Source organism: Megascapheus bottae, chromosome 10, assembly GCF_031878675.1.
Source record: "Megascapheus bottae isolate mThoBot1 chromosome 10, mThoBot2.hap1, whole genome shotgun sequence".
Taxonomy (NCBI): Eukaryota; Metazoa; Chordata; class Mammalia; order Rodentia; family Geomyidae; genus Megascapheus; species Megascapheus bottae.
Genome location: NC_143518.1, coordinates 9,304,460 through 9,320,702, shown reverse-complemented (window position 1 = coordinate 9,320,702; position 16,243 = coordinate 9,304,460). Strand labels below are relative to the sequence as shown.

The window sequence follows — 16,243 nt, the reverse complement described above, 5'->3', positions numbered from 1 at the left end:
TTGAATCACTGAAATACCTGGTATGCAAATGTTGATCACTATTTTTCAAATAACTTGTTTTTAATTGTCTTTATTTATGAAAATGTGGTTTGATTCAACATGTTAATATTAAGTACATTTTGATCAATATCATCCTTTCTATTATTCTCTCCCATCTCTCCCTACCGCACCCCTCCTCTCAGTTTACTTGTTTCCAATTTCACATGTGTACATTTAGTATTAGTATTGCATTCTCACACTCTTCCTCTAAAATCATTGGTCCCTTCCATTGACCTCATCACACCAGATCACATATTATACAAGCTTCATAATATATTTATTTTGTTCAACTATAAAAGTTGTTTGGAAAACTACCAATTAGGAATTCACCCCTGCATATTTCCACCCACTGTCATTACTATTCATTCATTATAACCAATGTACTATTCATTATAACCAAGTCATGGATGAACCACTGATGCCCTTTAATGAATGAATAGATCAATAAATTGTGATACACTGATAGAGTTCACATCATTTAGTCTCATCCTGTATGACCATATGTATCTAGCTTTTGAGGTATCGTGATCCTCTGCAAGGAGAATCCTAGATGTGTACTAAGTATTACAAATGAGGGAAACCATTGAGCCTATTTCTTTTTTATCTGGCTTAATTCACTTCTATGATTTTTTCCAAGACTTTGCATTTCCTTAAGAATAGGGCAATGTTATTCTTCTGATGGCACCATAGTATTCCATTTTATATAAATACAAACATATTTGCTTGATCCATTCATCCACTGAATGGGAATCAGGGATAGTTTTGTTTGTTATCTATGGTCAATAATGCTTCAATAAACATTAATGTGCTAGTACCTTTAGTATATCCTTGCTTCTGGACATATAGGTAAATGCCAAGGAGTGGGATTGTTGGGTCATAAGGGAGCTCTATGTTTATGCTTCTGAGAAATAACCATAGTGCTTTCCATAGTGGTTAAATGAGTTTACACTCCCACCAACAGTGGAGTAGTGATCCCTCCTGGCCACATACCCCCCAGCATCTCTTGTTATTAGATTTCTTCATCATGATCATTCTAACTAGAGTGCGGTAGAATTTCTTGTATGGCCAGATATGTCGAGTATTTCTTCATGTGTCAATAGGCCATTTTTATTTCCTCTTCAGAGAAGCCTTTCTTTAAGTCTTTAGTCCGCATTTTAATAGATGGTTGTTCCTTTTAGGATTTCCTTTTGAGACATTCAGATTTTGAGCTGTACGTATATTTTAGATACGAGAACCTTGACTGTTGTATGGCTACTGAAGATCATTTCCAACTCTAGGGGCTTTCTGTTTACCTTGCTAGTTATATCCTTTGCCGTAGAGAACTCTGCAGTTGAATTCAGCCCCATTTGTCCAAACTTCTTTAATTTGCTCTGTTTCTGGACCTCCTGTGCCAAGGAGCCCTAGTGTATCTCCTATTCCTTCCTGTAAAATATTTTGAGGGTATCTGCTTTTACCTCAAGGTCTTTGATCCATTTGGAATTAATTGTGGTACAGGGTGACAAATAAGAATCCATCTTTAGTTTTCTGCGGGTGCTTAACCAATTCTACAAGAAACAATTGTTAAAGAAGCTGTTATTCTTCCAAGTTTTTTTGTTGTTTGTTTTTGTTTTTGTTTTTTTTTTTTTTGCCAGTCCTGGGCTTGAGCTCAGGGCCTGAGCATCTTCCAAGTTTTTGCTTGGCTCCCTTAGCAAAGACAGGTAGCTTCAGGTCTGTGGGTTGATTTCTGGTTCTTTAGTTCCATTGGTCCTCAGGAACAGTTCTTGTGCCAAGAGCAAGGGGGTTTGATTACTATAGCTCTGTAATAGAGTCTGAAGTTTAGTATTGATAGTCCTCCTGTGCTGTTCTTTCTGTTAAGGATTATTTTTGCTATTCAGTGTCTCTATTTATTCCATATGAATTTTTGGACTTCTTTGATTTCACTAAAGATTGTCATTGGGGTATTGATGGGTATGATCTAGGCATTACTGAACAAAAATATGATAGTGCTTGGGGGTTGGTGAACATATCACTGGACAGCAGTGTCCTATCTTTTGTATATTAATGTTAATAAAATTACAGTGCTAATTTTTACACTGATATGAAAACAAAAAGGGGGACATTTTAATATAAGAAGATCTTTTTAACAAAGTGATTATAATATCAAAGCAATTATTTAGAATCTATTTTTGTCTGTGTATGTATGTCTTTGTAGGACAGTCCTGGGGTTTGAACGCTGGCCTTGGGTGTTGTTACTTTGAATTTGTAGTCAAAACTATTTCTTTACCATTAAGCCACAACTGCATTTCTGGCTTTGTGTGGTTAATTGGAGATAAGAGTTTCATGGCCAGGCTGGCTTTCAACTACAATCTACATATCTCCGGATACTGAGTATCTCCGATGACATGGTGAGACACTGGAGTCTGGTGCAGAATCATTTTTTTTCATTTTTAGTTATTTATGGTATTTTATTGTTGGGAATGAATATGGGGGTAATAGTTACATTTGTCAGGAAGTGGAAACATTACTTCTTGAACAATGACACCCCTTCTCATGTTTTTTTTTTCCTACATATCATTCCCAAACCCTATCCCAATCTTCTTGTTTGTCCCCTGATCATTTGTATTTCAAATAAAGAAATAAACATATATGCAGTATATTAGATAACCCTTTTATCAATATTTTTGCTCTCCATTGCTTTGCTTTCCAGATGACCCTTCATTTCCAGAGCATGAGTAATGCCACCACAGTGAGTAATTTTCTCCTGGAGGGCTTTGCTGAGGTGTGGGAGCTCAGGCTCCTGCTCTCCACCCTGTTTCTACTGACATACCTGGCCACTCTGTTGGGGAATTTTCTCATCATCACTGTCACCACCATTGACCAGAGCCTGCACACACCCATGTACTACTTCATCAGGAATTTATCCATTGTGGACATCTGCTACATTTCTGTCACTGTTCCCAAGGCCTGTATCAACTCTTTCACCAACAACAGGACAATTTCTGTAGCTGGCTGTGCAATGCAAGTATTTTTTGTAGTTTTTTGTGCATCTGTGGAGCTAATCCTTCTCACTGTCATGGCCCAGGATCGCTATGTGGCAGTCTGCCAGCCTCTCCACTACCCTGTCATCATAAACCACCAGTTCTGTGTCCATACTACACTGGCTTCCCTACTCTGCAGTCTCATTATGGCAGCTTTACTATGTGGTAATACATTTCGGCTGTCCTTCTGCAAGTCCAATGTGATCAGTCAGTTCTTCTGTGACATGCCCTCTCTGCTGAGATTGTCCTGCTCAGACACTTTTAGCAGCCAACTTGTACTTTTTTTGTCCTCTGTGGGATTCGGTGCTACTTGCTTTACCTTCATTTGTCTGTCATATGTTCGCATATTTTCAACAGTGCTGAAGTTTCCTGCCAAAGAAGAGCGGGGAAAGGCCTTTTCCACCTGTGTGCCTCATATTATAGTTGTGTCTGTGTTTCTTAGTAGTGGTTTCATGGTGTACCTAAGACAGTCATCCAGCACTGAAATAATTCAGAACATGATTCTGTCTGTGTTTTATTCCATTGTTCCACCATTCCTGAATCCTATCATTTATAGTCTAAGGAACAAACAGATAAAGAAAGCTGTGGAAAAAATAATACTAAAAATTTATTTTCAGAAAACATTAATCCCTAGTTAGAATTTATCATTTATACGAATGATATTTAAACTTCAAATAATAGTATTTTGGGGTACTGGGTTCTGTTTTGTTTATGTCAATACTAGTACTTAGTATAATGTATAGAATATCTTGTCTCCACAAGAGGTTTATTTTTTGATTGCTGTTCTCAATGTGCTCTATAAAGTTATTTTTTCTCTTTTCTTTTCTATGCGATTAATCTCATGTGGTTTCTGCATCTGACTTTGTTTCCTGGTGTATTGTACATACTCATTTATTTGTTTATTTGAAATAGGGAAGGGATGAGGGAATACAAGATGACTGGGAGGGAAGCGGGAGAAAAACATGAGAAGGGGTATCGAAGCTCGAAAAATAATGCACCTACCACTTGACGAGTGTAACACCTCTATTCATTACAATCACAATAAAATTTTAAAAAATAAAGATGCACTGGAAAAAAAGAAAACCTTGAACCATTTTCATTATTATTTTAATTTACTATCCAAGAATAAATATATTTTAAAATATTATTAATGTCATGTAAATGTGCAACATAATTTAATGATTTTTTACAAGTGCAAAAATGTTCTGTAAAATAAATCATTTATCAGAGAGTACTTAAAAAAAAGGACAGGCAAAACCAACCAATGTAGCACAGGGAACTGTCAAATTAGCACTCAAGTTTGAGGCAAATCGTAATATTGCTAATTAATTTATTACTGGAAAAAATACATTTAAGTATCCGGCACTGGTAGGTCATGCCTGTAAACCTTGCTTCTTAGGAGGCTGAGATCAAGAATCATGCCTCAAAGCCAGCTGGACAGAAAGTCTGTGGGTGTTTTATCCTTAATGAATGCTCAGAAAAATGGAAGTGGTACTGTTAGCCCCATAACAATCCCCATAACAAAAATGTCCAATGAAAAATATAGTTTAGATTTTAATTTCATTCAGAGTTTTTATCTTAATTTGCAAAATACTTAATTTATGTTGATATTTTATATGGAGTTAAATCAGATAATACAGCCTGAGTAAAAACTTTCCCTTTGATTTTTAAGGTCCTCTATGATATTGGTTTAATATTTGATGAAATACATACACATCCATTAAATTTGCATTCAATCAGTACTTTCAGGCTCATCATTCATTAACTTACTGCTGCCAAAACACTTCAAAACTAAAAGAAACATTAAAAGGTATTAGAACTTGAAGCTAATATTTTACACGCAAATACCAAATCATTAAATTGTGTTTCATGGTTACATAACATTAAAGTAATTGTTAATTATTTAAAATAGTTTTCTTGGATAAAATTAAAATAACCAAAGCAACTGTAAGACTTTTCTGCTCAATATGTTAGGGACTAACTTTAATGTACACAGAATGGTACCCAAGCATGAGCCACCAGCACCTGTCTACAAAATACATTCTTTCCCAAAAAAGAAATAATAATTAATAAAATTGCCTCCATTTGAATGGTAGTTGACAATCCCTGTTCTACATCAGTTGAGTTTACCAGTTATTTTTAACTAGTCTGATAAATACCCTCTTAGTTTTAGGGTACTGAGGTAACAGTTAACATTATTGCTTTCTTACAGGTAATATTTTATACTTTATTCCAAAAGTAGTTTCTATAATTCTTTCTGAGAATACAAGAAAGCTAATAAAAAATAAATTAATTAAATGACATACAAATATATCCCCATCGAGGGGCCGGGAGTTTGGCCTCGTGGTTAAAGTGCTTGCCTAACATGCAGGAAGACCCAGGTTCGATTCTTCGGTACCACATACATAGAAAAAAGCCAGAAGTGGTGTTGAGGAACAAGTGGTAGAGCTCTAGCCTTGAGAAAGTCCAAGGACAGAGCTCAGGCCCTGAGCTCAAGCCCAGGACTGGCAAAAAAAATATAAATATATATATCCCCATCTTTTATATTTACAATAAAATTATATATACATAGGTATAATGACCACTCATTTTCAAACTTAATAATTAATAGGGAAGATTATTGGTGATTTACTGAGTATAAAGTTGATTTTATGTGATGTATGTTTTGTGCTTTTTTTTTACTATGTTTATTTTTCCAACCAAACTCATAAATGTATAAGGTATGTTAGATTAGTGAAGAAATTCTGATAAACTAAAACCTTACACCAACATTATTAAAGCATCTGCAATATAAGAAAAGGCATTTTAGATTATATTTTTATTGTTATTGTAGAGATGATGCTCAGAAGAGTTACAGTCTCATTAAATAATGTCTCCAAGTCCTTGCTCCCTTACTGTTTTTCATTCCTGTTCCCACACACAAGAGATATAGTTCATTTTCTACCTAGTTTTCACTGAGTACCACTGTGATGTCTGTTCATTCTTCTTTAGTTTTTCTGTGCCTCCGTTACCATCCCAAATATAAAAAAGCAAGACAAAAGTAGATAAATACAAGAACAGCAACAATGGCAACTCAAAAGTCAGTTGTTTACCTTGGAGTTTATTTCATAAAATATACTTTGATATGACGATAGGTACATTGCTATTGAGCCTGTGTCAACTCCTATGCCTATCTCCTTTGCCCCAGTGTGTGAATGTCTGGAGTCTATACAACTTATCATGTCCCAGTGGATGGTTGTATATGGTGTGTATGTATATGTCTGTGTGGATGTACATATAATCATATGTACAAAAAGAAGAAATAAATCCTCAAAAATTCAACAACCAAATTTATAAATATGAGCTATAGACTTAAAGAGAATAGAAACAATTTTAAGTGTCTATAAACCAAATGCCAGAATACCCAAATTCATGAAATAATCACATCTTAATTTCATATCAAACAGATCCAAGCATATTTATTCTTGGGGACTTTAGCAGAGCTCTGCACCTCTAGATAGATCAACTCAGCAAAACGTCAACAGAGAACTGTCAAAATAGACAATTGGATATTTAAGTGATTCAAAGGAAGCATGAATTTCTTACTCAAAAAAGATTTGCTAATAACAACAGATGCTGGCAGGGATGTGGCCAGGAGGGATGACTACTACACTGTTGGTGGGAGTGCAAACATGTTCAACCACTATGGAAAGCAGTATGACAGTTCTTCAAAAGACTAAACAGAGCTCTCCTTTGACTCTACAATTCCACTATTTGGCATTTACCCAACCATCCAGAAAAAAGGGCATACTAAATCCACTAGCACAATGGTGTTCATTGCAGCACTATTTACCCTATCAAAGATATTGAACCAACCCAGATGTCCCTCAGTTGATGAGTAGATCAAGATATGGTATTTATACACAATGGAATTCTATGCTGCTGTCAGAAAGAATGACATCGCCCCATTTGTAAGGAAATGGAAAGACTTAGAAAAAATCATATTAGGTGAAGTAAGCCAGACTCAAAGGAATATAGGCTTAATGGTTTCCTTCATTTGTCATAATCAGTAGAAACCTGGGCTCTCCTTGCAGAGATTTACAATAGAACAAAACTTAGATACATAAAGCCATATAGTATGATGCTAAATGAAAGGACCTCCAGGATATAGAAACAAAAGCCATATAATGAGTGATGGTTATCCTTAACATACTATGTTATCTCTCTTCTCTTTTGCTGTCCCTTGGTTATCTCATATTGTTACAGTATTTCACCTTATTTTCTGATATATTGTAAATACGTTTATTTGGTTATTTGAAATAGGCTAGGGAAGGGGAAAACAAGATGAGGGGTGGGGGTGATAGGAGGGAAAATGGGGACCAAGACATGTTTGTGAAGTAATGCACCTTCTATCTGGTGAATATTGTAACCCTTCTTTTAATTACAATGAAAAATATATGGAAAAAAAGATTTGCTTGCTCAAAGAATAATCCCTGAAAACACTGGGCATCTTTTAATTTTTTTTACAGCAGTGCTGGTTGGGGGGAGGTTGAACGTATGATCTGTATACTTCCCTCCAGCTTTTGATTCAAGGCCAGTGCTCTACCAGTTGAACCACAGTTTTATTACTGGCTTCTTGCTTGCTAATGAGAAATATGTGCATCATGCAAAAGTATTTTAAATAAACCAAATGGCCGCGCAGAGCAGCCGCCGTCCCGCCCTCTCCGCCCGGAGCCTTCGCGGAGCACTCTCAATTTGTTTTATTAACTTTATATTGTAAAATCATCAGCTATTTCTGCACACTAAATTTTGTATATCTTTTCCTTACGGCTGACAGACGTTATCATAATAAATGTAGGAACAGTTACACAAAAATTTTGTAAGTACATACTTTCAAGTGCACTATTGCTTTAGATAAAAATTTGATAAAAATAGTTGTCTATGTAGATGGACTCTAAACTTTACAATTTTAACTAAATTTTCCATCAACCTTTTTTACTTGTGCAATCACAAACAAATAGTTTCAAAGTGTGTAATCTCATAGAGCACAGTCATTTTTGTAAGATTTGAAGTGTGTTGGGAAATCCTTAATGATTTGATTGTTGTTTTCCTAAGCAGGCTGATGGCTCAGGTAAATAGCATATAAATTTCCAGACATTTTACATGATTCAATTTCCTGAATCCTAAAGTGAAGTTACTTATTACTATTCACTAAGGAATAAGTAAGCAAAAGTTTCCTGGAGCACACAGATATGTTGATGAAGGAAGTCTCAATGTCTGAATTTTGTCCTTGTCTATTTTAAGTATCAGTTATTTTTCCCAGTGCAGTGACCAGCTTAGTATATCATTGCTGTCATTTAATTTACTCCTGGGAGAGATACGGCGGAGGGCGTCTCACAGGAGCACATCTCTGCCGGCCTGGTCGACGGGAAGGACTTAGTTATTGTGGCAGCTAATTTGCAGAACATTTGTGGAAGAACCTCAATCAAATCTGTCACTTTCAAACTGGCCTCTGGTGTGGAAGGCTCCGAAATCCCGGATGATGGCAAATTAATCGGATTCGCCCAGCTCAGCATCAGCTAAACCCCCCTGCTACCCGGGGCCGGCCATTTCCACCTGATGGGGTCTCTGTTCTCCTGTCTCTTGGCCTCAGTCCACTACTGCCAAAGAATCCAGCCACCAGTCTCCTGGTGGAGAACTTTAGAGCTCTTCATCTTTCTGTTTGCTCCACTGTCATTTCCCTCCCACTGTGCGCCCCACAGAGAAGACCCCAGGCCTCCCTCTTGACAGCTCTGTTATTAAACCTACAACATTGGCCCTTTCGGTTACGTTCCCCCTACTCCCCCTGCCCCCCCCCAGACCTGCAGCACGGACCCCTGTTTGCCTCAAGGCCCAGCCAGGGACATCTCAGCTCATTCTTGCCTTACTCCAACCATGGCCCCGGTGTGAAGACTAGGTAACTATCGTGAGTAGTCTCCACTAGCCCCAGCTGACCCCATTCCTGCCAAGATGTTTTGAGGGGCCAGGGAGGGGACTTTGGGGGCTCCTTGGGGAATACATCTTGCCCATGAAGCAACAGTGCAAAGCTAAGAGTGTTCAACTGGAGCCCAGAGAATTTGATTCGTGGTGTGTGTGTGGGGGGGGGGGGGGTGGGGAGGTTGTGTGTATGTGTTTGTGTGTGTGTTTATTTTTTATTTTATTATTGTTGCTTTGTACCTAATGTGAATTCTAGCAATCTTTTGTTTTAGGGGGAGGGGAGATTAAAAAAAAAAAAAAAGCACAACCTCTTGTCTGGAGGCAGCCTAAAACCTGTTTGTTGTTGTTATGGTTCCTATTTCATCTATTGTCAACGTTTTGCTGGAGTTGTTTCTCAGACGCCCCCTCCACTGGCCTCCAGAAAGGGGTGACCAAGCCTTAATGTCAGCTCCTGCAAAACCTCGGGCTATCCCCCACCAGCCACCACCAGATCCTTCAGTGTGGAACCTTGGACTGGTTCTTGTTCATCGTTTTTGTTTTGTTTTGTTTTCTTGCACAAAACATCAAGTAATGGCTTCTAAAAACAAAACAAAACAGAAAAAGGAAATGTGGCCAGAAAAAGGAAACGTGGCCAGAGACAGTTTGTGAACCAGAACACAAAAACTCCTACGACAATATCAGTGGGGAAGTATTTTTCAAATTAAAAACAAAAACAAAAAATGAAGTTGGGCCATTAGTAGCTCATGCCTGTAAGTCCTAGCTACTTGGGAAGGCTGAGATAAGAGGATCGCAGTTCAAATCCAGCTCGGGCAGACACATCCAAGAGACTCTTCACTCTCCAATGAACTATCAAGAAAGCCAGAAATGGAAGTGTGCCTCAAGTGATAGAGCACCAGCCTTGAGCAAAAACGCTAATGGACAGTGCCCAGGGCTCTTAAGTTCAAGCCACCAGTATGGGCACCAAAAAGGAAAAAAAATGGATCCTACTCTGGTCATGGATTTGCTTGGCCTCCCATCCTGAGGCAGCGGTGTGTACAGGCTGAGATTTCTACAGCAATAAGGAGACCCACTCGAGGCCAAGACTTCAGGCCTGCCTCTACCCCTCTCCCACACTGACTCCTGGAGTGGGGTGTCAGCCCACTGAACCCCATTCAAGATGGACCAAAAAAAACACATCCTTAGGTTTTATGAGTAGATAGTGTTCATTTGATTTTTCTTTTCTACAAAAATAATATAAATTATTCCTCAGTGTTTTTTTAAGAGCACTCGTAATGCAATATGTGAATAATTCTTGTGAGGTTGATCTTTTTTCCTGTTTTTTTTTTCTTTTCTTTCCTACTATTTCCTAGTCTGTTAATAACCATACCCTCTTTTACCAAGTTTTTGCATATGAATGAGGTACTCTTTATCTAGCCTTAAAAATGAGCCTCAGGCCCACCAAAAGGGGAGAGTTGCCTTTAACAGAATCACTTGAGCCCTTTACTATGTTGATCTTAGGAACAAGATTTTTTTGGGGGGGGGCATTCTAATTTTTTGGTTTGTTTCTGTGCTGGGCATCAACTAACTTTCTCTTGAAATACCTGGAGCCAGACATGGCTGGTGGCTCACGTCTGTAATCCTCACCACTCGGCTGAGATCTGAGGGCTGGGGTCCAAAGCTCATAAAATTCTCCAGTGAAGCACCCCAAAAGCCAGAAATGGCAGCTTGAGCTTGAGTCTCACCCCCCACCACCACACAAAAAAAGCCACAACACTAAAGGGCAGTACCCAGCAATTTAGAAAAGTTAAAAGCATCCCTTGTAACCAACTCAACTTTTTTTTTCTTTCTTCTTTCTGAGGCTGTAGTTTAGACTTTTTGATACTTGTGGGTACAAAGGCATGTTGGGAAAAGGAATTGGGGATGGATTAGGAGTTAGGGCAGATGGGGGAATCCCAGATTCCAGCAGAACTGATAAAAGAAGGGAAGGAGTAAGGAAGAAAAGGACCAGGTAGAGAAGAAAATCTGCCTTTTCCTTCTCTTGGTGGAAGTGGTCCGGCCTCCTAGGCGGAAATGAGGTTGGAAATGAGGGGTGGTACCCTCTGTAGGACAAGGCTTGTGTCATATTGTATGGAGACTATGGTTGGTTTGTTTTTGTTTTGTTTTGGTGCCAGTCCTGGGGCTTGAACTCAGGCCTATTTCTGTGCTTTTATTTCTCTCAAGGTTAGTGCTGTACCACTTGAGCCACAGCTCCACTTTTAGCTTTTTCCAGTAATCCATTAGAGATGAGAGCCTCACAGGTTTTTTTGTTTTTTGTTTTTCTTTTCCTGCTCAGGCTAGCTTCGAACTGCCATCTACAAATCTCAGCCTCCCTGAGTAGCTGGGATTACAGACGTGAACTGCCAAGCCTCACACAATGTTAACTTTCTTTCCACCCCTCACCCCTTACATGTCAGGGAGGTGTATTCTCTTCTGCTAGCTTGGCTCGGCGAGGCCCAGGAAAAATAAGTGGCCAGGAACTGCCTGAGTGGGTGAGATTGTCACCCAGGATTGTACCACAGCCCCACTCCATCCACTGGCCTCCCCAGCTTTCTTGATAGCTGGAGTAAGAATGGACTGACTCTGAGCACAAGGGGAAAATGTGCCAATGCTAATGGTGAAATGATTTTGCTTTTCATGACGAGTGGATTTTTTTTAATTTTTTTTTTGTTATTTGCGCTTCTGTTTTGTACCAAGTCCTAGAGCCAGCTGGAAATAGTGAATCATCTGGGGGCTAGAGTGATGATGCAGCCATAAAAAGATGACCTGTTAGATGATGAGAGATGTAAAATAGTCCATTTCCCCCCACCCCCTCTTGTTTTGTTTTCTGGATATTCTATTTTACTGCATGTTTTCTTCATTTTTAATCAATAAAGAATCAATTGTCAAAAAAAACACATTGAACTTTGGAATTCACACACGTTTGTAATTAAGATAAAGAATGAGTGGTCATCTTTTTATTCTGAATAGTAATATGAGATATTTGTTGTTGAAAAAAAAACAGCAATAATGTTAACCCAATGGGCATGCTTCCATAACCTAAAATCTGGACATTTTGTAGGGAATGTTGATAAAGAAAAAATCTACATGGAGATGAAGCTCAAGTGGTAGAGGACACCTTGAGCAAGAGATCTAAGAAAGCTGACGGTCCTAAGTTCAGCCCCAGTCACACACAAACACACACACACACACACACACACACACACACACACACACACACACACACACACACCAAGGTCTCAGCCCATGAAACCTAAGCAAAATTCAGTTAGTAGGGTCTTACTATCACATTCAAAACAGAGGCTGAAATCACAATTTTATAAGTTCTGCTTTGAATATATATTCTTCACTTTGAAGTAGACCACAAAATTGGTTCTGGTATAAAGTATAAAGTATAGTAATTTATTTTGGTTTTTTTATTTTAAATACTCAAAAAGTTTGCTTCAATTTAATAAAGTTTATAAAATTTATTTTACATGGAAATAAATAAGATTGCAAAGTTGTAAAATTAAATTAACATTTAAATTATCAAAGTCTCTTTTCATACATGATCAACATTTCCAAAAATATTAAATTACATACAACTAATATGCTGATTATGTTAATTCAGAAAAACTCTTTAAAAAGGGAAAATAGAAAAATGTTAAATATCCTAAAATGATTATCAGTTTATATGTGATTGTATATGTTTCAAATCGCATTTAAACCTCAGACTCACCTATGATAAAAATAATTATTAATATTTAAGAAATCTGATTCAGCCGGGAGTGGTGCCTCACTTCTGTAATCCTAGCTACTCAGGAGGCTGAGATCTGAGGATCAAGATTCAGAGCCAGACTGAGCACAAAAGGACCTGAGACTCTTATCTCCAATTAAGCTCTAGAAAATGGGAAGTGGGGCTTGGCTCAAGGGTAACCTGCTATTCTTGAGCTGAAGATTTCAGGAACAGTGCCCAGGTCCAGGTTAGGGTGGTAAATTTGAGCTCAAGAACTCTGGGACAGTGCCCACGCAGAATTCAACCCCATGACCCACAAAAAAAAATCTGATTCATTTCCCATATGATAGAAAGAACATGATAACACGCTTATAATCTATTTAAGCTCTCAATAGAGTAAATAAACAATGCAATTCCTACAACACAAAAGGTTTTAAAGTTTAAATCTTCCAAAGTGAATCTCAGATACTAATAGTTTATTAAAATTAATTACACCAGGCACAAATGGCTCATAACTGTAATTCTAGATACTCAGAAGGTAAAGATCTGCGGATCTAGGTTCAAAATCAGCCTTGGCAAGAAAGCCCAAGAGGCACTTATACCCCCAAACTACTCAAAAGTAGAAAGAATTACTGATGTAGTTCAAGTTGTAAAACACTACCCTAGAAAATAAAGAGGCCCAGAGTTCAAACCCCAGGCATGTGAAAAGAAATGAAATAAACTCCAATTAGATATTAATGTTTCCAAATTAGCATTTCTTAATATAACTTTACATAGTGCCTGCTTTATCTGCTTGTTTATAAGACAGGGTTCAGGAATGGTGGGAAAATGGTATAAAATACTGATAGAATCATGTCCAGAGCTATTTCAGTGCTTGATATCTGTACACGATGAAATCACCACTAAGAATTAGAGACACCACGAGAATGTGAGGCACACACGTGGGAAAGGCCTTTCCTCGCTCTTCTTTGACTGGAATCTTCATCACTGTTGAAAATATGTGAACATATGTCAAGACAGTGAAGATAAAGCAGCCACCACAGCAGACCACGGAATTAAGACATGGCTACTAAAATATCTGAGCGGGATAGCCTTAGCAGGGAGGAGATATCACAAAAGAACTGATGGACCATGATAGACTGATAGAAGGACAGCCTGATGTGTTGCCAGTGTGTACAGCTGCATAGATGAGACCACAGAGTAGGGAAACCAGTGTGGTCTGAACACAGAACTGGTGGTTCATGATGACAGGATAGTGGAGAGGCTGGTTGACTGCCACATAGCGATCCGGGGCCATGATGGTGAAAACATCAGCTCCACAGATGCACAAAAAAGTACAAAAAATATCTGCATCGCACAACCAGCTAAAGAAATTGTCTTGTGTTTAGTAAGGGAGTTGATACAGGCATTAGGGACAGTGACAGAAATATAGCACACATCCAAGATAGATAAATTCCTGAGGAAGAAATACATAGATGTGTGCAGGTTCTGGTCAAAGGTGATGACAGTGATAATGGTCAGATTCCCTAGCATGGTGGCCAGGTACATGAAGAGAAGCAGCAAGGAGAGAAGGAGGCTGAGCTTTCACGTCTTAGCAAAGCCCTCCAGGAGAAACTCTGTCACTGTGCTGACATTGGCCATTCATTTTCTGCAAAATAAAAGTAGAAAGGTATTGAGTATGAAATATTTGATAAGATGATCTCCAGTTGTTTTTTTAAGTGTTTTCCTTTTCTTGTAACTGGCACATGTCAAAATTTTTCAACTGATTGACATACATTTTGATTACTGTTAGTGGATTAAAATATAAAAAGAAAAGTGGACAGTATTTTATTTCACAGATTTATTTAAATTAAGGTTACTCATTTCTTAAATAAAAAGTGGTTCATAATATTACTGCCTCATGGGGATTAAAGTGTTGAATAACTGCCCATTTCTTCTTCTGCTTAACTATCTTCTTTAGTCATGAATATTCAAATAGCATTGATCAAATATAAATATAAATTTCAAAACCTGTTTATGTATCATTGCCATTTTATTTATCTCACTATATAATATGATTATGTATTTATATGTACTTATAGTTATATACATATGTTTCATATATGTGTTTTTATTATAAGAATGGCAATTAGCTTTTACTTATAGTTACAAGCATATTATGTAAAACATATATGGTTGTGAAGGCTCACTCCTGGAACTTGAACTCATGGCCTGGCTACTCTTCTGAGATTTTTTTGCTGAAGACTAGTGCTCTACAAGGTCAGTCACATGTTCTCTTTTGGCCTTTTTGTGCATAATTGAACATGAATTTCACAAGCTTTCTTGCTTGGACTGCTTTCGAACTGAAATACTTAGATCTAAGCCACAGGAGCTGGGACCACAGGTGAGAGACATGGGTGTCAGCCATCAAGAGGTGCCACAGTCATCCACGGCCTCACATTCTTCCAAGTTAGCATTGCCCTACTAGACAGGTATGTATTCTGTGCTAGATGTCATTTAAATAGAAATTTTGTGCCAGCATTTATTTGTACTGACATTGAAAAGACAATGTCTGCACTCATTCAGGATGTAATGGGTTCAGTTACATAATAGGTCATTTGAGAGACCCTGTCCAGGCAAGAAGGAAGATTTCCTCATGATCATGTACATCTTTGCAATTCACTGTGATACAGCAGGAAACTACTTTTCTATTGACTAGTATTTCATTTTAATTAAAGAACTGGGTATTTTTCTACTTTATTCCCTGAATATATTTACCCACCTTAGGCATTCATACCATATTCATGATATGCTGTTGTTTTTCTCCATGAAAATATTAAAGGATGTCAAATGAAAATATTGGTTTAGACACTTTCCTTATCAATACTTACAAAGTTATTCAAATATCTTTATATTTTGCTTAGAAATCTCATACTGTTTTCCAATATAGATCCAATGTTGTGTGGCTCAAGTTGGTGTTTGTAGGGAAATTATTGAAAATCAGGCCATACTCATATTTTGTTAAGGTCTATGTTAAGGTCAATGTTAAGCACATTGATCTGTAGATTCTCATAGAACCACTGCAATGTTGAGAGTAAATAATAAATATTTAATGAACTTTTAATCGCAATGCTAAAAATACAAATCCAATTTTATAAGTAGAAAATAAGAAATTAGTACTTTTAACATTTTAAAATACAACACTTTGTGCAATCAGAGTTGCACTTTGTCCTTTATCTGTTTCTGCTCAAAGCTGACATTCTACTACCACTTACTTCAACTGCAGCTCCACTTTCAGCTTTTTTGTCCTTTTTTGTTTTTAATTGATTATTTTAGCCTCACATACTCTCTTACCTGGTCTGGCTTTCAGCCTCAGCTCATGAGTACCTAGGATTATGGGTACCAGCTACTGAGACCCTGGTAAAAACCTATTTCAAAAAGATAACTTACAATTAATAGGATTTCAAAGGAATAATTCATGTAAACAAAACTAGAGAAGGAATAAAACTGCTGGGACAAGCCA

At 37.6% G+C, this 16,243-nt stretch overlaps 1 protein-coding gene and 1 pseudogene across 1 annotated transcript; one reads left to right on the top strand and one right to left on the bottom strand.

The window, feature by feature from the left end:
- The first annotated feature begins 2,746 nt into the window (after window positions 1–2,746).
- Window positions 2,747–3,694, top strand: LOC150057487 (olfactory receptor 14C36-like). The gene has a single exon (XM_090340040.1). The coding sequence runs from the start codon at window positions 2,747–2,749 to the stop codon at window positions 3,692–3,694; it is 948 nt and encodes a 315-aa protein (XP_090196166.1).
- A 5,783-nt stretch (window positions 3,695–9,477) lies between these two features.
- On the bottom strand, window positions 9,478–14,382 carry LOC150057486 (olfactory receptor 14C36-like; annotated as a pseudogene).
- Window positions 14,383–16,243: the final 1,861 nt, after the last annotated feature.

What these genes read in the sequence shown, in the direction of transcription:
- LOC150057487 (XM_090340040.1), top strand. Translation starts at nt 2,747, where the DNA reads ATGAGTAATGCCACCACAGTGAGTAATTTTCTCCTGGAGGGCTTTGCT.